Below are 25,393 nucleotides of genomic sequence, written 5' to 3'. Positions count from 1 at the left end.
TTCAGAGTTTTCGAAAGGATTAGCAATATCATATTCTTCCAAAACAATGGAGGGAACCTCCATGTCGTATGCTAAATCTGTAGTATTATATATGGGAAGGTGTGCCTTTCCGTTTATATTAGTAACAAGAGCTTTCCCAAGGTAAATTCCCTCAACGGACTTAATCAAAGGTATGTATCCGCTTTTCACCTCAGGATTTACAATCTTAACATGAAACGGTGTAACTGAACGTGGCTCAAGATGTATGTACTCTACCTCGGTAAATGGCATACATGTATCATCATAAATTAACCGTTTGTTCTTAAAATCTATGGAAGCGTTATGCTTCCTCATAAGACTAGTACCGAGAATACCGCATTGTACAAAATTTATATCGTCCGGTACTATGTGAAACTGCACTAATTCTCCCAATAATGGTATATCGACCGATCCTAAAGTGGAAATAACATTAGGACTAATTCCCTGTAAGTTAAAAGTATGATATTTATTAATCGAAATATCTGTATCAACATACTTTTCTTTTATCAAATTTATGTCGGATCCTGAATCTATCATAAAAGTACAATTACCCTTTAACTTTGAAGATGCAAGTGTAATGATGGGTGCCTGGGTTGCCTTAAAAATCTTAGTTATCTTTACGGCCTGCAAAGCTATTGAGTTATCGGTTCCCGAAACTGAACTGTCTTTGGGGAATTCGGGTGTCCTAGTATACCTGCGCTCGGGCGGACACCGCTTGTTCCCGGAACGCCTTCGGCGTTTCCCGAATTCTTAGTGCTTTCTTTATTCATATTTATATTTCCAGAGGTTTCTAAAGATTTCTTATACGCCAACTTGCGACAATTATTAATAAAATGTCCTGGAGTTTTGCAATAATGACAAACTTGATCTTGCGGAGTATTTGGTCCCGGTTGTCCCGGTGTTAAAGGTTTAATAATCGGGCCTCTCTTATAAAACGGTACGTTAGGACGGCGAATTGGATTCACTGTTTGCGAAGAAGGTAATACATCGCGAGACCACGATGAATCTACAGCTCGAGGTTCCATATTATTATTTCGTGGCGGAAAATCTACTCGTGGAGAAAAATTATATTTTAAATTACTCGTGGGTTTTTTCCGACGTGATTCTGCCTCTAATGTTTTGGTCAATTGAATTGTTCTTGTTATGGCATTATCCAAATCATATGTTCTTCCCTCTAATTTTACGCGTACCAATAAATCAGACGGTAGTCCGTTTATGAATGCTTCAAGGCATTCATGATCGATCTTTCCCTCCTCATACGGTGTAAGACACAGACCGCCTTGTATACCAAGTTCTCCATCAATTATTGCGGATTTTAATTCCTTAGTACGCTCAATATAACTAAAAATGTCCTCGGTTGCCGACATATACAAATTTCCAAGCTCTCCACGGTACTGATTTAAAGATTTATTTGGTCCGAAAATTTTTTTCAAATGATCTAATAAGACCGACAAATATGCAAAATTCGTTCCTTCAATGGCAGTATACGCATGCCCTTGAAGTTTATTTATTATCATTTGTACCAAATAAAATTCTTGTTCTTGTGGTATCAAATGAGAAACGCGTTCACAAATCTTACTAAACTGAAAAACAGATATTTTGTGTCCATCATATTTAGGTATCATATCAACTACATCCTTGAGTCTAATAGGAGATTGAGGGGTAATATCTTTAACAACATTTGGCGGCAAAATATTTTCATTAGAAAAAGGGGTATCATTAATAATTTCCTGTTGAGGCGATGCCTCAGAGGGCGGTCCATTGTTGGTTAAACCGTCTACCCGCCTATTTATTTGATTTACTTGCTCATGCAGAGACGTAAAATTATTTCGCAAAGAACTGAATTCACCCTTAAATGAATTTAAAACTGCGGTTAAACTTTCAATGCCTACAGCGGCTTCTCTTTCTCTATTCAAATTCATTTCCCTTTTTTCTAACTCTGCCTGTTGGTTTCTTAACGCACTTGCTTGTTCTAATAATAATTTTTCTTTATCATTTAATTGTTTCTGCTTGATTTCTAATTCGGCCATTGCACTATCTCCAGCCTCGGATGATCCGTGCGAACGAGTGTGATATGACATTTTTTTAAAAATAAAAATCTCTTTTCCACTGTATTATTTTATTTTAATAATCAATTCTACTGATTTATCGCCGTTTGTTAATCAAAACCATTAAACCATCCCACCGCTGCCACCAAATTTTTTGTTTGACCGTCTGTTTGTCACGTCCGGGGAAGTGAGAATGTAGACGATCAGGTACCTGTCCCAAATCTATCCCTCAGGTGATTTGATTTCAGGTGCTCTCTTTTGATTATGGGTCAATCTGCATACACCGACTTTACCCGGGAATGGAGAGAGCTTGCGATTAACTCTTACGGTGATGAAATTGTGATTGTCAAAAGGTAAATATTGTAATCAATATTGATTGTAACTTGATATCTCTCTATTATCTAATATATGAAAACTGAATTTAAATTATTATCTCTCTTATTTCTTCAACAAAATTATGGTATAAGAATAGGAAAATATTGAAAAGAAAATCGTAGAGTTATGTCGCTGTGTAGTGTATGACAGTGGTATAATATGGAAATAAGGGCGTCGCTTCGCTCTTACTAATGGAAAAATGAAAAGGATGAGCAATAATAATGCTCATATGCAAAGGATTGATAAAATAAAATATCTCAAAAGGAAAGTAGGCAGGTTACTATGCCTTTCTTTAAGTGGAATGTAACACAAAGTAAGGAGACGAGCACTTTTATGCTCATACACGGTGATGGAGTTGAAGAATAAAATAATGATTTAAAACAAATTAATATAGATTCTAATTCGTTATTAACTGTTATTCATAATTTCGTAATGCTTTATTTGGTAATTAAATAAAATATACCTCCTGTGACTAAATTGAATGTATCAGGTAGAATATATAATGATTTGGTCAGACGTAGTATACATAAGGAATTGGTCAGACGAATGAATCTATGTTCGTGCTTAACAATACAATAAACGAAAATTATGTAATTTATTAAACTTAAATCTTGTTAGTGATATACTGTAACCAAGATTAAAATTATTAATTCACCGTGCACTGCCTTATGGTAAGTCAGCAATTCCTTAATATTGTCACTAGCGTAATTGTCACTAGCGTAATTGTCACTAGCGTAAGTCGTACTATTGTCACTAGTGTGAGTCGAACTTTTTACCATGCTCACTTGATTTAAGTACACAAATGTAATAAACTTGTAATGCAAATGTTACTTTAATGTTTATAATCGAATTATCCTTCAAATAATGGTATGATTTGATTTTAATTCACTTAAATATTAAATACGACTTAATTGTGTAATGAGGCATATATGTTCGTATACCGAGCTAAAGGATGAGAAAATGGCGGCTATACACGCCGTGGTATATGACAGGTATGGAAGCGAATGTTCGCTCTCGACTGTTTTCAAAGGATAACTCACAGCGAATGAAGTCGCTGTTAATGGTATTCAAAAGGGAAAAAGCGATTTAACGCTTTAAATATAATTGAAATAAATGGGTATGCCTCGCACAAATAATTTGATATAATTAATGCATTCATGCACTATATATTCAATATAGGATGACGCTTCGCTGCGAATTTACGCTGGCGAGCGATTCTGAACAAAAGTTAAAGTTAAATTATGGTTAATTGCAACTGTTGTACCACTAACATTATTCTCAATGATTAAACAATAATAATTGAAGGGTATATTTAATGAACAATTAAATTAATCAAAAGTTTATTACTAAATTCAAGTGTAATATAGAAGTTGGTTACAATATGAATATATGTGTTACTTGAAATAATTTTATTCGCAAATGTCATATAAATCTGAACCCTCAGGCCAGTAATTGTTTCACAACTAATTATAATTCGAAAATATTAAGTAACTGTAAATATAATAATGTATTGAAACTTTATAAATCTGTCAAAATGTGTAGTATGTATATGGAGTACAAGTATAACGTTCCATAAGAGCAGCGAGTATAAAATAATTAAATAAATCTACTCACAAGCGTTCGCACAAATCTAACCCTCAGGTCAGGAAGCACTTGATGATGTAGCAGCACAAGAATAAGTCAATCAGACTTTAGTAATAACTCAAACTTCACTGGCTCTACGTTATATTTTACGCTTAGTTAGCGAATTTACGCTAGCTAGCGACTCCAATAATTAATTAAAAGTAAGTGTAGTCTAAAAGGGTCGTCAAAAAGGTACAGTGTAAAAGGTTTTACAAAGGTGTGTACAAAGGTGTGAGTCTAAGTGTGAGTCTAAAGTGTGAGTCTAAAGTGTGAGTCTAAAGTGTGAGTAGTGTGAGTCTAAAGTGTGAGTCTAAAGTGTGAGTCTCATTCTCTGGCTGCTGCATCACGTTATATACTCAAAAATTATGATGCTTGGGGACAGGGTCCCTGTAGCTCGAGAAGGGATTACAATAAGTGGGGACGCTACGGTTAAAGCAAAAACTAAAATAGTAGGGAGGCTCTGCCCACTTAACTCATTGGTTCTTCGTTTTCGAAGATTCTTATGGTGGGATCGAAAACTTAAGTGGTGGGATTGTCTCACGGTGCGTCTAGTGGGGACGATGAGCTCAACGGTGAGCTCAACGCTTACAAAAGATAAACGTATTTGACGCGTAAGTTCAACATGAAATTCTCAGTACAGAATTATCGCTCATCTGTTATGCTTTTTAATCAACCGGAGTTTCTCCGAATCAAATGGCAGCTGCAACTTCCTGCCGATATGTCTTGCTCGAGATATCTATTCAACCTTTGATTAAGACAGCGGTCTTGGATTATTATTTCAATCAGGTGCCGACAAGTCACCGTCTTTTACAATTAGTCATCATGAAATAATATTCCTTCGTGAATTTAAATCTTTATTCCTTTGTTACTTAACGCTGTGTTCACTGTCTTATTCAAATTAATATTCAAATAATTCTGTAATGCTCACAAATTTAATCTTAAAATTATAACGCTTGACATATGCATTTATATGCTCCTAGTCTTATGCATGAATTATTATAAGACCCTGCATACGTCTACTTAATAATATAACGCACTCAGTGAAATAATAATCATTATAAATTATTGTAAAATCAATTATTGGTATCATGAGCCTTTAATAATGTAATTAAATCATCTAAAATTATTATTTCAAGATTCCATTCTAATAAACTTATAAAATCTCACTCAACCAATAATTGTCTTATATATATAGGGATGCCTATATATATAGATATACACGTGTATGTACTTGCACGTCTATTCTTTGGTTATTATAAAATTAGTAATAAAGCAACTATTGATGTGCCGGGTTTAATATTATAATTAAACCATATAAATTATTATTCCAATACAATATTAGTCTTAATTAATTCATAAAATCTTAAATAACCAATAATTCTTTTATGGGTTATACGCACCTATATAAGTGTGTTCGTATATGATATGGTTAATATACTTAATTATTAACGGATTAAATGCGTAATTAATATATACTTAAATTAATGCTCAGTAACATAAAATATTCCATTAAATAAATTCAATAATCCTTACTATGAACGTAATACCATGTGTAATATACTTTTATTCATAATTAATTAACGATTTATTCTTTTCTTAATATTTTTGGGTTAAACAACTTATTTCCTTTTATATTAAATTGTTCACTAATTGATTTTCACTTTAATTGTTTTTAACTTTGTAATTCTAAACTATTAATATTTCATTAAAACTTTCTACACTATAAATATTGAAAAATAACGCTGATTTGTTTAACAAATAGTGACTTTGCAATTTTTGTGGTTTCTCAATGATCCCGTGGTGCGATAAGAAAAATTTCATCACAGGTACCATCAGCCTAGCTAAAAATGATGATTCCCAAAAGTTGTTGGTCACTTCCGTAAAAATGATTATTTTCAAAATCTGAGGTCCCTATTAGTTTTCTCTTATGACCTAGATGCTTCAATATAATTATAACAAATTATTTCCTTACGGTTCAAATTTTAGACCCAAAACATTTAGTAAAATTTTATTGCAATTTCGCAAATTTAAATACGTACTTCTTTTTGACTAAGATTGTAGACAAATATTCTACATTCTTTTACTTATAAAATGTTTCTCCTTTTATGTTATAAAATAATATTAATTTTTTATACGATAAATCACTTCAAATGTGGTAATACAATTTACTACACTCACAAAACTATTTCATTGTATAATAAAATTAATTCCAAAATTTACTCCTTTAATTGTTATTAATAACAACTTATGACCTTGTACAACAATCAACACCAAATGTCTCCGTAAATTATAATAACTATCAAAGCTACACCGTCACTTAATAAAACTCAATTCCGCCGGCATTATTTTTACTCTTGTCTTAAATAACTAATTGATTTTTCCCGTTTTTATATAATAACCGACCCTATTGGTTTTAACGAAAATTACCTACTTGCAAAGGACTTTACTATAATATATTAAAATCCATTTCAAATCAATTTGTTTCTTTGTTATTAAAAATAATTAAATATTTTATCCTGTCAAGAACCCAAATGTATTAAGCCAAATTTGTAATACTTATCAATGGCTATATAACCATATAATAAGATATATTTTTAAATTAATTCTTTCAATTATTACAACTAACATTAATACTTTTTATATAATAAACAATATTAAGTAGCTCAATGGTTTTGCTACACCTATAAAAACCTTCATGGTATTACAGTTCAAACGATCTTAAATATTATCAATCTCGTAATATTATATTATAAATCTATCTAATTATTAATGATAAATGTTTCAAAATTATTTTATTTAACTGCTTGAACATATAAAACTGTTTTTATATAGTTTACTGATTTCTGTATGTTTTTGTGCTTTTAATATTTTCTTTTCCTTTTATATATGTTAATATTATTACTTCATAAATTTTTATATTAAAACTAGTATCAAGCTAAAGCTTTTAACATAATAAATGTGTCGGTTAGGTTGCTAAGTAAATAATATTCTTGGTTAGGTTAATAACAGACTACTGTACGTAAGCCTGTGGTTAATAATAAGTAGTGAAGCAAAAATGGTAAGTATCAATGGCGCTCAAAAATAACTATCAGTGGTTATACATTAATAATTAATATTGCAAATAAAAAAATTAAAAATGGGTGTGAGGTGGACGCCAGGACGTCACAATGTTATAAAAATAATATTAATTTTTCTATACGATAAATCACTTCAAATGTGGTAATACAATTTACTACACTCACAAAACTATTTCATTGTATAATAAAATTAATTCCAAAATTTACTCCTTTAATTGTTATTAATAACAACTTATGACCTTGTACAACAATCAACACCAAATGTCTCCGTAAATTATAATAACTATCAAAGCTACACCGTAACTTAATAAAACTCAATTCCGCCGCATTATTTTTACTCTTGTCTTAAATAACTAATTGATATTTCCCGTTTTTATATAATAACCGACCCTATTGGTTTTAACGAAAATTACCTACTTGCAAAGGACTTTACTATAGTACAATAAAATCCATTTCAAATCCATTTGTTTCTTTGTTATAAAAATAATTAAATATTTTATCCTGTCAAGAACCCAAATGTATTAAGCCAAATTTGTAATACTTATCAATGGCTATATAACCATATAATAAGATATATTTTTAAATTAATTCTTTCAATTATTACAACTAACATTAATACTTTTTATATAATAAACAATATTAAGTAGCTCAATGGTTTTGCTACACCTATAAAAACCTTCATGGTATTACAATTCAAACGATCTTAAATATTACCAATCTCGTAATATTATAAATATTATAAATTTATCAAATTATTAATAAATGTTTCAAAATTATTTTATTTAACTGCTAGAGTATATAAAACTGTTTTTATATATTTTACTGATTTTATGTATGTTTTTGTGTTTTTATGTTTCAGAAAATATATATATATATATATATATACGTGACTAAATTAATTAAATAAATCTATCATAAAGCATAATAACTAAGTTATACATATATATTGTTTTTGTCCTTTTAATATTTTCTTTTCCCTTTATATATGTTAATATAATTACTTCATATATTTTTATATTAAAACTAGTATCAAGCTAAAGCTTTTAACATAATATATGTGTCGGTTAGGTTGCCAAGTAAATAATATTCTTGGTTAGACTAATAACAGACCACTCTACGTAAGCCTGTGGTTAATAATAAGTAGTGAAGCAAAAATGGTAAGTATCAATGGCGCTCAAAAATATCTATCAGTGGTTATACATTAATAATTAATATTGCAAATAAAAAAAATTTAAAAATGGGTGTGAGGTGGATGTCAGGACGTCACATCCCCCCCCTTATTTAAGAACATTTCCGATGCAATCGAGGAAATGGTTCTAATATTCACGCAAACGTTTTTGTAAGTCTGTGTATACAATGGTTTCACTGTCAGTCACCTGCGGCGAAGTTGGCTGATTGCTAGGGTTGTTCTGCGACAAAGACTGCGATAATACTGGTTCCACAGGTTCCGATGATCGTTGTTCCTCGGGATCTGCTCGTCCATCTGTGTGGCTGCGTTTGGCTGTACCTCTGGCCAAATAGAGTAGCAGATGAGTCAAGGAGCTCCAGATAGCTCCTAGCACGTACAGACTGCATCCGTAGGCTGAATGTAGAGCATAACCATGTATCATCGTGTCGATGGCTAGCTTGATTAGTCGTACTACTAATAATACTCCAAAAACTCCAGCTGTGGCTGATCCAAATGTGATGAATCCGCCCCAGATCCGTTTAGCAGTTGACTCAGCAATTTTGTTTAATGATGCTTCATCCAATAAGTTGTAAATGGACATGGTATCGTCAGGCATGACGTGTCCGGTGATTCCACGAGCCATGCTGTTAAGTAACGCTGGCTTTTCAGCAGGGAACATTATATGATCCCTGATTTTATCAAGATCCGCCTGGGAATATATTCCGCTGGAAGCTAGTGGTCCCGGCGTTAAATAATTCCATGACATACTTGTCATAGGTTGTAACTGCTGCAACGATGTTCTGCGAACACGTGGCTCCGGAATAAGTTCAATCCATGTATCCTCAATTCGATAAAGGGTTGGCAATTCGTAGCTACACTCTCGTATGGTTCCCATCTTGGTCAACACGTGTGATTTTGGTGTGATAAAGAGGGAAGTGTTGCGTACTGTAACCGGTAGCTCAATATAACATTCCTTAGTGCGGCGTACGATGACGTCCACTGGTATACACTTGATGACATGAACGGCTTCCCCTGCAGTGACGGCCATGTAACCTGGTCCTTTCATGAGCCGATAAGCGAATTCGTCTGGCTGAAGAGTAGCGAAGGACAGTGTGTTTTTTAACACTTCCTTTTCCAACTCGCAACGTTGTTGAATAACGTCACGATACAACGATGTCATCTGATGTCGTATATGTTTTTCTACGTACACGAATTTAGAGTTGACGTAGGTGAAAATATCAAGGTTCTCCACAGGGATGTCTCTTCGCTCCGCGAAGGTGGTTCCCTTTTCTGCCTCCAAGATAAATAGTTTAGGATGCTCCGTGGTGAGTAGGGTGTATCCACACACGGCTTGACTTCCTCCTGCTGTCAAGGCAAAAGTGGTATCCTGACTGACAAGAGTATAAATAGTCTGATGAATGGTATCCATTATTCCATTCATTTTAACTGCCGTTCCTTCATACAGTACGTTGTACTGGTGGAAATTACAAGACGATGTGGGCATTGGTTTCCAATATGAATATCCATCGTCAAAATCAATGCAAAAACCGTCGCTCAGCGTGCAGACAGTTCCTGATCTTAGCATTACTTTTCCAGAATTTAGGTGCACAGGAACATAGGATGACTTTAATGATATCCGTACAGTTCCATCTACTACGACGTTGTGCCAAGTCCCGTAAGGGTCGGAGAATTGTGTACCCTTGCAGGTTCCATCATGGTTTATCGTTCCGGCAAGCAGGATGCTGTGAACGGTGGTAGTATTAGGCTTCAGTTTGGTGACGATTCCTCCCAGTCCTATGGAGAAGGTCCCTTCCTGAAAAGCGTGGTAGCACTTGACTCTGGAAACTTCCTGTAGGTACTCTAGTCGTGCATTGGCTACAGCTGATATATGCGAATGCATTCCACAGTACTGTATCACTCGCGATATTTCAACTTTGCACTGTATCACTTCCACGTAATTGTATTCCGCAAGTTGTAGTAACTGAATGTGTGTGTCAGATGTATTTAACGATTGGTGCTTAAGTTCACAGTCTCTGACACCTAGCAATGATACTGTGGTTACATTTAAATGCTGACCTCCACAATCGAATCCAATGAGTCCGTAGGTTGTGGGGATTAATACGAATAACATAATTCCTGATAACGGCTTCATTGTTCTATGGACAATGTTACAATATTCAGCTTAATAAATATTGCCAATAATTCGTTTGGTGTTACCATATGCTTTCAACCTGATACGCATGAGTGTGTTAGCTCATTTTTTTCCAAATTATAAATGAAACAAGTAGTTAACAAATCTGAATCTTGTAATTGGCCTCGTGTTCTTAAATTCCTAAATTTTAAGTAACATCTTTCACATTGATCTATCATAACAATATCGGATAATTTATTGTTACACATGGCACATCGGAAAATCATTGTATTAAAACAATTTGTAAAATAATGTAGTGTCTGGAATATTCCTTCCATAGGGCCAACCGAAGTTTCAATATTAATGCTGGGTAAAAATATTTGATTGTGCCAACAAAATACGCAATAATATTTCCGATCTTGTTCATTCAGAACTCGATAAACTCGTACACATTTAACCAAATTAACTTCCGCCATTATAATTATTTTATTATTCCGACTTAGGTTTTATATATTCAAAGTTTTTCGTGTATGTGTTATACAAAAATCTGTGTTTGACATATCAATCCTATTTAAGTTGTCATGTCCCAAAAGTTCTCTATAAATACTCTTGCAATGTATACAATAACTCATGGGTCGTTTCTGAAAAGTTGCTCGTTGCAACTTACGCAGGTTCCTAAATCTACGGTCCCGCTGGCAATGTAATGCGTAATAATAATTTCAAAATTACTAGTATTGCTTTCCTTACTAAAACAGGACATACAATATAAATGTCGTGTTAATCGATGTACAACCTTAATATTAACTATGCATTTTGCATGATTTAAAACTAGCGGGTCTAAAGTCTTACTAGACTGCGCATGATTATTCATTATATAGCCTTAAAATTATTTCTTATATTAATGATGACATGTATATATGTCTAATGCTATTTTTCCCTTTACAAAGTTTAATCATTAAGGAAAATTAGCATTTCTACGGAACTCTATTGTTATTAGAGTAGGGTTTGAGCTGTTCAGAATTTGAACTAACTCTTTGTCAAGTAAAAGTTGCAACAGAGGTGTCTATTGCTTCAATGCATTTTAATGCTATAATTATCCTGTATGCAAGAAGTGTTTTCCTGAAAATGGTTAATTATCCATTGATGGTAAATTAACTTCATTGAATCAAAATTTATGTTCGTGTTAACGAAATTAATCTAACTTCGTTGTGTATATACGAATAAGTGTTGGATCGTGTAATTCAAAAATATCCTTATCATGAATTTCCAAATATTCTGTTAACAATTCATATGTATGGTAACAATCTGCACAATTATAAAATGGATTATAAATTAGTAAACTCTTTCCACAAAATGTGCATTCGAAAATAACTTGACGGCTTCCAATTACCATATCATGTTTTAGTAACCGTGAGACATTCTGTTTATAATATATCTTCTCGTTATTTTTGTAGCAAGTGTCACACAAAAATATGCTATTAGCTAACTTGTAACATAACACTGTTCTCATACAATGTACAAGAGAGGCTCTGTGTAAATAAGTAATTATTCCTGGACAGTTCCTCCGAGAACTGAAATGACGGTGTGTGGGACACATAAAAACACATTCAATTGAAAAATGCCTTAGGCAAGGTTTCGGGTTGATCCGCCGTTTCCTTACGCCTAAATACACAAAAGTATATGTATTATCTTGGTGCACTATAAACTGGCTAGTGGCACTTTCAAAGGTGGTTGTCCGTCTCACTCCATAGGTGTGGTACCATTGGATGCACTGACGGTAAGTTTCTGAGCTCAGCTCAATTTGTTGATCCTGCAACGCGTACAAATATTATTAGTTTTCATCCAGGATTTAAATGGGATATTTTGAGTTTGTCCATATGGACTACTCGGGGTTGATTTTGAAACAAAATTTTTGCATTATTGGGTGGTAATATTTCCAATATTTGATAAGGTCCGGTATAATGATCAGCGAATTTTCCTTTACGTGGTTCTTTCAATAAAAAGACGTTATCCCCCTCCTTAAAATCATATGGGCGCACTTGTCTGTCATAATATCGCTTGCTTCGTTCTTTTGATTGTATCAAATTTTGTCTGGCCATTTCCTGTATTTCGTTTAACTTATGAAACAAATTTGTTAAATATTCGCAATATGTTATATCCGTTTCTTCCTCTAAATTTTCCTGATTATCTTCCTCTACAATTTCAATAGGTTGCTCTATCGGTTCCTGTGATTGTTCATTAATATGATCGTAGTTAGAAATAACTGTATCTGGAGGTCGACTTGTTGGAAATGAAAATAAAGATTCATTGGATGATTCATCCAATGTATCAGGTAGATCTGTAATTAAAGGTAATGTTACAGCTAATGGTGGATTTCGTGATAACGCATCGGCGTTATTATTCAAGCTTCCTTTTTTATATTGAATATCATAATCGAACTCTGCCAACTTAGTTCTCCATTTCCAAAGTCTTGAAGATGGATCTTTAATGGAATGTAACCAAACTAAAGGTTTGTGATCCGTAACGATAGTAAACTTCCTTCCGTACAAATATGGCCTAAAATGATTCGTGCAATATACCATAGCCAAACATTCTTTCTCTATGGTTGAATAATTTTGTTCTGCTCTATTAAGTATACGCGAAACATATGCCACAGGTAAATCTTTTCCTATTTTTCCCTGACTTAAAACGCCTCCAATTGCATATCCGGATGCATCTGTAGTTAAAATAAAAGGCTGTGTAAAATCTGGATATTGCAATATAGGTTCCGTGCACAAAAAATTCTGGAGAGTAGCAAACGCTACTGCTTGCGGAGATTCCCAAACAAAAGGTCGATCTTTCTTCAATAACTCGGTTAATGGTTTAGCAATTTTTGAAAATTCTGGTATAAATCGTCTGTAATAACCTGCCAAGCCAAGAAATTGTTTAATATTTTTGGCATTACGTGGAATTGGAAAATTCTTGATAGCTTTAACCTTTTCAGGATCTGGTTTAACACCTTCAGAACTAATTATGTGTCCTAAATATCCGACTTCTTTGCGAAGAAACTCGCATTTATCAGGTTGTAATTTAAGGTTGGCTTCCCTTAATCTTTTCATTAGTCTTGCAATTTTTACATTGTGCTCTTGCAATGATCGAGCATAAATAACTATGTCGTCAACGTAAACAAATAATTCATTTCCCTGTAATCCGATAAGTACGGTATCCATTAATCGTTGAAAAGTAGAAGGGGCATTCTTTAATCCAAATGGCATTCGTTTATACTGATAATGCCCGTACGGTGTGGAAAAAGCTGTTTTACACGCATCTTTCGGATTCATTGGTATTTGATGAAACCCGGAGGCTAAATCTAATACCGTAAAATATTTTGCATTTCCTAATTGGTCAAGAATATCTGTAATATTTGGAAGAGGGTACGCATCTCCTATAGTTTTTTCATTGAGGTGGCGAAAATCTATAACCATTCTCCATCTTTTATTTCCTGAAGAATCTGATTTCTTAGGTACTATCCAAACTGGTGAATTGTAAGGGGAAGTAGAATGTTCTATTATGCCATCAGCTAATAAAGCATCTACTTGTCTATTAATTTCATCTTTATGAAAAGGGGAAAAACGATATTGCTTCTGATGGATAGGAACTTCAGTTATGGTTGGGATAGAATGCTGTGTAGCATCTGTATGTTCTAAATGATCAGTTGGCAACTGAAATCGGTCCTGATAATCGTTAATCAAAGCAAGAAGATTATCTCTTTCCTCGGAGTTGAGATGATCCATGCGTAATAACTGCGAAATTACTTTAACCCTTTCCTGTGGGGTTTTGTAAGTAATACTAAAACTACCAAGATGATCAGGGACTGATTGGTTCCAACTAAAATTACCACAGGGCATTTCCTTGCCTCGGCATGGTTCCTGGGTTTCAAATGGAGTTTTTTCCAAATTACTAGGATTAATAAGGGATTCGTAACGATTAGTACGACGTAAGATTGGGCTTTCTGCATGCCCTCGGGCGGCAGGAGCTGACTGAACCTCCTCAGAGATTTCAGAGTTTTCGAAAGGATTAGCAATATCATATTCTTCCAAAACAATGGAGGGAACCTCCATGTCGTATGCTAAATCTGTAGTATTATATATGGGAAGGTGTGCCTTTCCGTTTATATTAGTAACAAGAGCTTTCCCAAGGTAAATTCCCTCAACGGACTTAATCAAGGGTATGTATCCGCTTTTCACCTCAGGATTTACAATCTTAACATGAAACGGTGTAACTGAACGTGGCTCAAGATGTATGTACTCTACCTCGGTAAATGGCATACATGTGTCATCATAAATTAACCGTTTGTTCTTAAAATCTATGGAAGCGTTATGCTTCCTCAAAAGACTAGTACCGAGAATACCGCATTGTACAAAATTTATATCGTCCGGTACTATGTGAAACTGCACTAATTCTCCCAATAATGGTATATCGACCGATCCTAAAGTGGAAATAACATTAGGACTAATTCCCTGTAAGTTAAAAGTATGATATTTATTAATCGAAATATCTGTATCAACATACTTTTCCTTTATCAAATTTATGTCGGATCCTGAATCTATCATAAAAGTACAATTACCCTTTAACTTTGAAGATGCAAGTGTAATGATGGGTGCCTGGGTTGCCTTAAAAATCTTAGTTACCTTTACGGCCTGCAAAGCTATTGAGTTATCGGTTCCCGAAACTGAACTGTCTTTGGGGAATTCGGGTGTCCTAGTATACCTGCGCTCGGGCGGACACCGCTTGTTCCCGGAACGCCTTCGGCGTTTCCCGAATTCTTAGTGCTTTCTTTATTCATATTTATATTTCCAGAGGTTTCTAAAGATTTCTTATACGCCAACTTGCGACAATTATTAATAAAATGTCCTGGAGTTTTGCAATAATGACAAACTTGATCTTGCGGAGTATTTGGTCCTGGTTGTCCCGGTGTTAAAGGTTTAATAATCGGGCCTCCCTTATAAAACGGTACGTTAGGACGGCGAATTGGATTCACTGTTTGCGAAGAAGGTAATACATCGCGAGACCACGATGAATCTACAGCTCGAGGTTCCATATTATTATTTCGTGGCGGAAAATCTACTCGTGGAGAAAAATTATATTTTAAATTACTCGTGGGTTTTTTCCGACGTGATTCTGCCTCTAATGTTTTGGTCAACTGAATTGTTCTTGTTATGGCATTATCCAAATCATATTTCTTCCCTCTAATTTTACGCGTACCAATAAATCAGACGGTAGTCCGTTTATGAATGCTTCAAGGCATTCATGATCGATCTTTCCCTCCTCATACGGTGTAAGACACAGACCGCCTTGTATACCAAGTTCTCCATCAATTATTGCGGATTTTAATTCCTTAGTACGCTCAATATAACTAAAAATGTCCTCGGTTGCCGACATATACAAATTTCCAAGCTCTCCACGGTACTGATTTAAAGATTTATTTGGTCCGAAAATCTTTTTCAAATGATCTAATAAGACCGACAAATATGCAAAATTCGTTCCTTCAATGGCAGTATACGCATGCCCTTGAAGTTTATTTATTATCATTTGTACCAAATAAAATTCTTGTTCTTGTGGTATCAAATGAGAAACGCGTTCACAAATCTTACTAAACTGAAAAACCGATATTTTGTGTCCATCATATTTTGGTATCATATCAACTACATCCTTGAGTCTAATAGGAGATTGAGGGGTAATATCTTTAACAACATTTGGCGGCAAAATATTTTCATTAGAAAAAGGGGTATCATTAATAATTTCCTGTTGAGGCGATGCCTCAGAGGGCGGTCCATTGTTGGTTAAACCGTCTACCCGCCTATTTATTTGATTTACTTGCTCATGCAGAGACGTAAAATTATTTCGCAAAGAACTGAATTCACCCTTAAATGAATTTAAAACTGCGGTTAAACTTTCAATGCCTACAGCGGCTTCTCTTTCTCTATTCAAATTCATTTCCCTTTTTCTAACTCTGCCTGTTGGTTTCTTAAGCACTTGCTTGTTCTAATAATAATTTTTCTTTATCATTTAATTGTTTCTGCTTGATTTCTAATTCGGCCATTGCACTATCTCCAGCCTCGGATGATCCGTGCGAACGAGTGTGATATGACATTATTAAAATGAAAATCTCTTTTCACTGTATTATTTTATTTCAATAATCAATTCTACTATTTATCGCCGTTTGTTAATCAAAACCATTAAACCATCAATTTATCGCCGTTTTTAATCAAACCATTAAACCATCACGTACTGTCCGTTGTTTCATGAATAAATTAGAGTGACTCATTATTCAAATTATCATGCATAATCTAGATTATTGATTTCATACCACTTTAGTAATGAAGATTCATTACTTTAATGATAATGGATATGTTAAAAAACTGAAATAATTCATTGAATAAATTTACAGGTATAATTCTACATTCTACTGTACAGTGACATAAAAAGAGAGCAAAATCAAATCAAAAATTTGGAATACCTGATCGTTACATTTATTGGACGTAAAAAACCAAAAAAAAAATGGCAGGTGATGGTTTAATGGTTTTGATTAACAAACGGCGATAAATCAGTAGAATTGATTATTAAAATAAAATAATACAGTGGAAAAGAGATTTTTATTTTTAAAAAAATGTCATATCACACTCGTTCGCACGGATCATCCGAGGCTGGAGATAGTGCAATGGCCGAATTAGAAATCAAGCAGAAACAATTAAATGATAAAGAAAAATTATTATTAGAACAAGCAAGTGCGTTAAGAAACCAACAGGCAGAGTTAGAAAAAAGGGAAATGAATTTGAATAGAGAAAGAGAAGCCGCTGTAGGCATTGAAAGTTTAACCGCAGTTTTAAATTCATTTAAGGGTGAATTCAGTTCTTTGCGAAATAATTTTACGTCTCTGCATGAGCAAGTAAATCAAATAAATAGGCGGGTAGACGGTTTAACCAACAATGGACCGCCCTCTGAGGCATCGCCTCAACAGGAAATTATTAATGATGCCCCTTTTTCTAATGAAAATATTTTGCCGCCAAATGTTGTTAAAGATATTACCCCTCAATCTCCTATTAGACTCAAGGATGTAGTTGATATGATACCAAAATATGATGGACACAAAATATCGGTTTTTCAGTTTAGTAAGATTTGTGAACGCGTTTCTCATTTGATACCACAAGAACAAGAATTTTATTTGGTACAAATGATAATAAATAAACTTCAAGGGCATGCGTATACTGCCATTGAAGGAACGAATTTTGCATATTTGTCGGTCTTATTAGATCATTTGAAAAAGATTTTCGGACCAAATAAATCTTTAAATCAGTACCGTGGAGAGCTTGGAAATTTGTATATGTCGGCAACCGAGGACATTTTTAGTTATATTGAGCGTACTAAGGAATTAAAATCCGCAATAATTGATGGAGAACTTGGTATACAAGGCGGTCTGTGTCTTACACCGTATGAGGAGGGAAAGATCGATCATGAATGCCTTGAAGCATTCATAAACGGACTACCGTCTGATTTATTGGTACGCGTAAAATTAGAGGGAAGAACATATGATTTGGATAATGCCATAACAAGAACAATTCAGTTGACCAAAACATTAGAGGCAGAATCACGTCGGAAAAAACCCACGAGTAATTTAAAATATAATTTTTCTCCACGAGTAGATTTTCCGCCACGAAATAATAATATGGAACCTCGAGCTGTAGATTCATCGTGGTCTCGCGATGTATTACCTTCTTCGCAAACAGTGAATCCAATTCGCCGTCCTAACGTACCGTTTTATAAGGGAGGCCCGATTATTAAACCTTTAACACCGGGACAACCAGGACCAAATACTCCGCAAGATCAAGTTTGTCATTATTGCAAAACTCCAGGACATTTTATTAATAATTGTCGCAAGTTGGCGTATAAGAAATCTTTAGAAACCTCTGGAAATATAAATATGAATAAAGAAAGCACTAAGAATTCGGGAAACGCCGAAGGCGTTCCGGGAACAAGCGGTGTCCGCCCGAGCGCAGGTATACTAGGACACCCGAATTCCCCAAAGACAGTTCAGTTTCGGGAACCGATAACTCAATAGCTTTGCAGGCCGTAAAGGTAACTAAGATTTTTAAGGCACCCAGGCACCCATCATTACACTTGCATCTTCAAAGTTAAAGGGTAATTGTACTTTTATGATAGATTCAGGATCCGACATAAATTTGATAAAGGAAAAGTATGTTGATACAGATATTTCGATTAATAAATATCATACTTTTAACTTACAGGGAATTAGTCCTAATGTTATTTCCACTTTAGGATCGGTCGATATACCATTATTGGGAGAATTAGTGCAGTTTCACATAGTACCGGACGATATAAATTTTGTACAATGCGGTATTCTCGGTACTAGTCTTTGAGGAAGCATAACGCTTCCATAGATTTTAAGAACAAACGGTTAATTTATGATGACACATGTATGCCATTTACCGAGGTAGAGTACATACATCTTGAGCCACGTTCAGTTACACCGTTTCATGTTAAGATTGTAAATCCTGAGGTGAAAAGCGGATACATACCTTTGATTAAGTCCGTTGAGGGAATTTACCTTGGGAAAGCTCTTGTTACTAATATAAACGGAAAGGCACACCTTCCCATATATAATACTACAGATTTAGCATACGACATGGAGGTTCCCTCCATTGTTTTGGAAGAATATGATATTGCTAATCCTTTCGAAAACCCCGAAATCTCTGAGGAGGTTCAGTCAGCTCCTGCCGCCCGAGGGCATGCAGAAAGCCCAGTCTTACGTCGTACCAATCGTTATGAATCCCTTTTTAATCCTAGTAATTTGGAAAAATCTCCATTTGAAACCCAGGAACCATGCCGAGGCAAGGAAATGCCCTGTGGTAATTTTAGTTGGAACCAATCAGTCCCTGATCATCTTGGTAGTTTTAGTATTACTTACAAAACCCCACAGGAAAGGGTTAAAGTAATTTCGCAGTTATTACGCATGGATCATCTCAACTCCGAGGAAAGAGATAATCTTCTTGCTTTGATTAACGATTATCAGGACAGATTTCAGTTGCCAACTGATCATTTAGAACATACAGATGCTACACAGCATTCTATCCCAACCATAACTGAAGTTCCTATCCATCAGAAGCAATATCGTTTTTCCCCTTTTCATAAAGATGAAATTAATAAACAAGTAGATGCTTTATTAGCTGATGGCATAATAGAACATTCTACTTCCCCTTACAATTCACCAGTTTGGATAGTACCTAAGAAATCAGATTCTTCAGGAAATAAAAAATGGAGAATGGTTATAGATTTTCGCCACCTCAATGAAAAAACTATAGGAGATGCGTACCCTCTTCCAAATATTACAGATATTCTTGACCAATTAGGAAATGCAAAATATTTTACGGTATTAGATTTAGCCTCCGGGTTTCATCAAATACCAATGAATCCGAAAGATGCGTGTAAAACAGCTTTTTCCACACCGTACGGGCATTATCAGTATAAACGAATGCCATTTGGATTAAAGAATGCCCCTTCTACTTTTCAACGATTAATGGATACCGTACTTATCGGATTACAGGGAAATGAATTATTTGTTTACGTTGACGACATAGTTATTTATGCTCGATCATTGCAAGAGCACAATGTAAAAATTGCAAGGCTAATGAAAAGATTAAGGGAAGCCAACCTTAAATTACAACCTGATAAATGCGAGTTTCTTCGCAAAGAAGTTGGATATTTAGGACACATAATTAGTTCTGAAGGTGTTAAACCAGATCCTGAAAAGGTTAAAGCTATCAAGAATTTTCCAATTCCACGTAATGCCAAAAATATTAAACAATTTCTTGGCTTGGCAGGTTATTACAGACGATTTATACCAGAATTTTCAAAAATTGCTAAACCATTAACCGAGTTATTGAAGAAAGATCGACCTTTTGTTTGGGAATCTCCGCAAGCAGTAGCGTTTGCTACTCTCCAGAATTTTTTGTGCACGGAACCTATATTGCAATATCCAGATTTTACACAGCCTTTTATTTTAACTACAGATGCATCCGGATATGCAATTGGAGGCGTTTTAAGTCAGGGAAAAATAGGAAAAGATTTACCTGTCGCATATGTTTCGCGTATACTTAATAGAGCAGAACAAAATTATTCAACCATAGAGAAAGAATGTTTGGCTATGGTATATTGCACGAATCATTTTAGGCCATATTTGTACGGAAGGAAGTTTACTATCGTTACGGATCACAAACCTTTAGTTTGGTTACATTCCATTAAAGATCCATCTTCAAGACTTTGGAAATGGAGAACTAAGTTGGCAGAGTTCGATTATGATATTCAATATAAAAAAGGAAGCTTGAATAATAACGCCGATGCGTTATCACGAAATCCACCATTAGCTGTAACATTACCTTTAATTACAGATCTACCTGATACATTGGATGAATCATCCAATGAATCTTTATTTTCATTTCCAACAAGTCGACCTCCAGATACAGTTATTTCTAATTACGATCATATTAATGAACAATCACAGGAACCGATAGAGCAACCTATTGAAATTGTAGAGGAAGATAATCAGGAAAATTTAGAGGAAGGCACCCCGGTAAACACTAACGAGCCATTAAATTTCGAATCAGAGGAAGACATATTTTATAGCCAAGATTCTAGTAGCGAAGAGGAGGACCAAAACGAGTTAGTCCCGCGCAACTCTGTACCTATAGCGGTAGGAGAGGACGCTTCACGGGTAACAATAACGGAAACTCGCGATAATTTGTTAAAGCAAAGTGATAATTTGGTAATATTTATTTATTTAAACGGAAATCCATTGGACAACGGCGCAAGGGAATTGCAAAGTGCCGGACTGTTCCCCAAATATCAGGATATTATGTACGAAAGAGTTAAGGTTTCCGCATTAAGGAACAAAACGTTAATTGCTTTACCCTTGAAATTAAACGATCGAACTTTGGTAGAAACCAACAATATTAAAAGTTGTGCATCATCTTTAGCAGATGCAATACGGGAATTACACTTAACTTCGATCAGTATAAGGAAAACGAATAAGTTCGATGACATACCATGGGGATATGTCCAAAAACAAATTATTAAATATTTAAATGATTTCACAATTAAGGTAACTATTTGTCATGGTCTTGTTCAGACCCCAACAGAAATTGAAAGATTACCGTTGATAGAAGAAACGCACTCTTCAGCAGTAGGAGGACATAAAGGCGTAACAAAAACTTACAATAGATTACGACCCCATTATTATTGGAATACAATGAAAAAGGATATACAGCAATTTATTCAGAAATGCAGGCATTGTCAGTTACGGAAATTAACGAGAATAAAAACAAAGCAACCAATGATAATCACGGATACTCCAGGTCGTGCTTTTGATAAAGTATCCATGGACATTGTAGGACCACTACCTGCAACAAAAAGAAAGAACATATATATTTTAACAATACAGGATCTATTGACTAAGTATTCAGTTGCCATACCTTTACATGAAGCTACTTCATTAACAATAGCTGATGCTTTTATTAAACATTTTATTTGTTTGTATGGAACACCTAAGATAATTTTAACGGATCAAGGTGCCAATTTTTTGTCTTCTTTAATGAGAAATATTACAAAGAAATTTAATATCAGACATTTGAAAACTACAGCTTACCATCCACAATCAAATGGATCTATAGAGCGATCACACCACGTGTTAATAGAATATCTTAAGTTACAAATCAGTAAAGACAACGAATGGGACGAATACATACCTATGGCTATGTTTTCTTATAATACGAGTGTACACGAGAGTACTCAGTACTCCCCATTTCAGTTAGTATTCGGGCGAATACCTCGTACCCCAAGCTCTTTTGTTCCCACAGAGGAAGAAACGGATATAACATATTGCGAATATTTAACAAATTTGTTTATAAGTTAAACGAAATACAGGAAATGGCCAGACAAAATTTGATACAATCAAAAGAACGAAGCAAGCGATATTATGACAGACAAGTGCGCCCATATGATTTTAAGGAGGGGGATAACGTCTTCTTATTGAAAGAACCACGTAAAGGAAAATTCGCTGATCATTATACCGGACCTTATCAAATATTGGAAATATTACCACCCAATAATGCAAAAATTTTGTTTCAAAATCAACCCCGAGTAGTCCATATGGACAAACTCAAAATATCCCATTTAAATCCTGGATGAAAACTAATAATATTTGTACGCGTTGCAGGATCAACAAATTGAGCTGAGCTCAGAAACTTACCGTCAGTGCATCCAATGGTACCACACCTATGGAGTGAGACGGACAACCACCTTTGAAAGTGCCACTAGCCAGTTTATAGTGCACCAAGATAATACATATACTTTTGTGTATTTAGGCGTAAGGAAACGGCGGATCAACCCGAAACCTTGCCCTAAGGCATTTTTCAATTGAATGTGTTTTTATGTGTCCCACACACCGTCATTTCAGTTCTCGGAGGAACTGTCCAGGAATAATTACTTATTTACACAGAGCCTCTCTTGTACATTGTATGAGAACAGTGTTATGTTACAAGTCAGCTAATAGCATATTTTTGTGTGACACTTGCTACAAAAATAACGAGAAGATATATTATAAACAGAATGTCTCACGGTTACTAAAACATGATATGGTAATTGGAAGCCGTCAAGTTATTTTCGAATGCACATTTTGTGGAAAGAGTTTACTAATTTATAATCCATTTTATAATTGTGCAGATTGTTACCATACATATGAATTGTTAACAGAATATTTGGAAATTCATGATAAGGATATTTTTGAATTACACGATCCAACACTTATTCGTATATACAACAACGAAGTTAGATTAATTTCGTTAACACGAACATAAATTTTGATTCAATGAAGTTAATTTACCATCAATGGATAATTAACCATTTTCAGGAAAACACTTCTTGCATACAGGATAATTATAGCATTAAAATGCATTGAAGCAATAGACACCTCTGTTGCAACTTTTACTTGACAAAGAGTTAGTTCAAATTCTGAACAGCTCAAACCCTACTCTAATAACAATAGAGTTCCGTAGAAATGCTAATTTTCCTTAAATGATTAAACTTTGTAAAGGGAAAAATAGCATTAGACATAAATTCATGTCATTATTAATATAAGAAATAATTTTAAGGCTATATAATGAATAATCATGCGCAGTCTAGGAAGACTTTAGACCCGCTAGTTTTAAATCATGCAAAATGCATAGTTAATATTAAGGTTGTACATCGATTAACACGACATTTATATTGTATGTCCTGTTTTAGTAAGGAAAGCAACACTAGTAATTTTGAGATTATTATTACGCATTACATTGCCAGCGGGACCGTAGATTTAGGAACCTGCGTAAGTTGCAACGAGCAACTCTTTCAGAAACGACCCATGAGTTATTGTATACATTGCAAGAGTATTTATAGAGAACTTTTGGGACATGACAACTTAAATAGGATTGATATGTCAAACACAGATTTTTTGTATAACACATACACGAAAAACTTTGATTATATAAAACCTAAGTCGGAATAATAAAATAATTATAATGGCGGAAGTTAATTTGGTTAAATGTGTACGAGTTTATCGAGTTCTGAATGAACAAGATCGGAAATATTATTGCGTATTTTGTTGGCACAATCAAATATTTTTACCCAGCATTAATTTGAAACTTCGGTTGGCCCTATGGAAGGAATATTCCAGACACTACATTATTTTACAAATTGTTTTAATACAATGATTTTCGATGTGCCATGTGTAACAATAAATTATCCGATATTGTTATGATAGATCAATGTGAAAGATGTTACTTAAAATTTAGGAATTTAAGAACACGAGGCCAATTACAAGATTCAGATTTGTTAACTACTTGTTTCATTTATAATTTGGAAAATAATGAGCTAACACACTCATGCGTATCAGGTTGAAAGCATATGGTAACACCAAACGAATTATTGGCGATATTTATTAAGCTGAATGATTGTAACATTGTCCATAGAACAATGAAGCCGTTATCAGGAATTATGTTATTCGTATTAATCCCCACAACCTACGGACTCATTGGATTCGATTGTGGAGGTCAGTATTTAAATGTAACCACAGTATCATTGTTAGGTGTCAAAGACTGTGAACTTAAGCACCAATCGTTAAATACATTTGACACACACATTCAGTTACTACAACTTGCGGAATACAATTACGTGGAAGTGATACAGTGCAAAGTTGAAATATCGCGAGTGATACAATACTGTGGAATGCATTCGCATATATCAGCTGTAGCCAATGCACGACTAGAGTACCTACAGGAAGTTTCCAGAGTCAAGTGCTACCACGCTTTTCAGGAAGGGACCTTCTCCATAGGACTGGGAGGGATCGTCACCAAACTGAAGCCTAATACTACCACCGTTCACAGCATCCTGCTGGCCGGAACGATAAACCATGATGGAACCTGCAAGGGTACACAATTCTCCGACCCTTACGGGACTTGGCACAACGTCGTAGTAGATGGAACTGTACGGATATCATTAAAGTCATCCTATGTTCCTGTGCACCTAAATTCTGGAAAAGTAATGCTAAGATCAGGAACTGTCTGCTGTTACGTCCCGGTCGGCCGCGGTTGTTGATTAACTCGGGCAATGACACGGGGCTGGATCGCTGTTTTCGGGTATTAACGAATCCGAGAATTCTTCCCGGGGATACCGCGATCGGAGTAATTTCGTAGAGGGAAACGGGTCTAGTTATCGCCAGGTGCAAGAGCTAGAGTGCTTATTTCGTCGCCCTGTACCCGCACCACGGTCGGGTCGGGGAAATCAAGAATACTTTCACCGGCTGCCTGTAACAAACTGAGCAGTGCCGAATATTCGAGCGCACAGGTATCGCAGCTTAGCACCGGAG

The 25,393-nt window shown here is 34.8% G+C and overlaps 2 protein-coding genes across 2 annotated transcripts; one reads left to right on the top strand and one right to left on the bottom strand.

Annotated features, from left to right (window-relative positions):
• Window positions 1–8,318: 8,318 nt before the first annotated feature.
• Window positions 8,319–10,476, bottom strand: LOC113563463. Its single transcript, XM_026975138.1, has one exon. It carries the CDS (start codon window positions 10,459–10,461, stop codon window positions 8,458–8,460), a length of 2,004 nt encoding a protein of 667 aa, XP_026830939.1. The 5' UTR covers window positions 10,462–10,476; the 3' UTR covers window positions 8,319–8,457.
• Window positions 10,477–18,858: 8,382 nt separating this feature from the next.
• Window positions 18,859–22,604, top strand: LOC113563464. The gene has a single exon (XM_026975139.1). It carries the CDS (start codon window positions 18,917–18,919, stop codon window positions 22,403–22,405), a length of 3,489 nt encoding a protein of 1,162 aa, XP_026830940.1. The 5' UTR covers window positions 18,859–18,916; the 3' UTR covers window positions 22,406–22,604.
• Window positions 22,605–25,393: the final 2,789 nt, after the last annotated feature.

Source organism: Ooceraea biroi, unplaced genomic scaffold, assembly GCF_003672135.1.
Source record: "Ooceraea biroi isolate clonal line C1 unplaced genomic scaffold, Obir_v5.4 UnassembledTig103, whole genome shotgun sequence".
In the NCBI taxonomy this organism is placed as follows: domain Eukaryota; kingdom Metazoa; phylum Arthropoda; class Insecta; order Hymenoptera; family Formicidae; genus Ooceraea; species Ooceraea biroi.
This window is presented reverse-complemented; position numbering and strand designations above follow the sequence as displayed.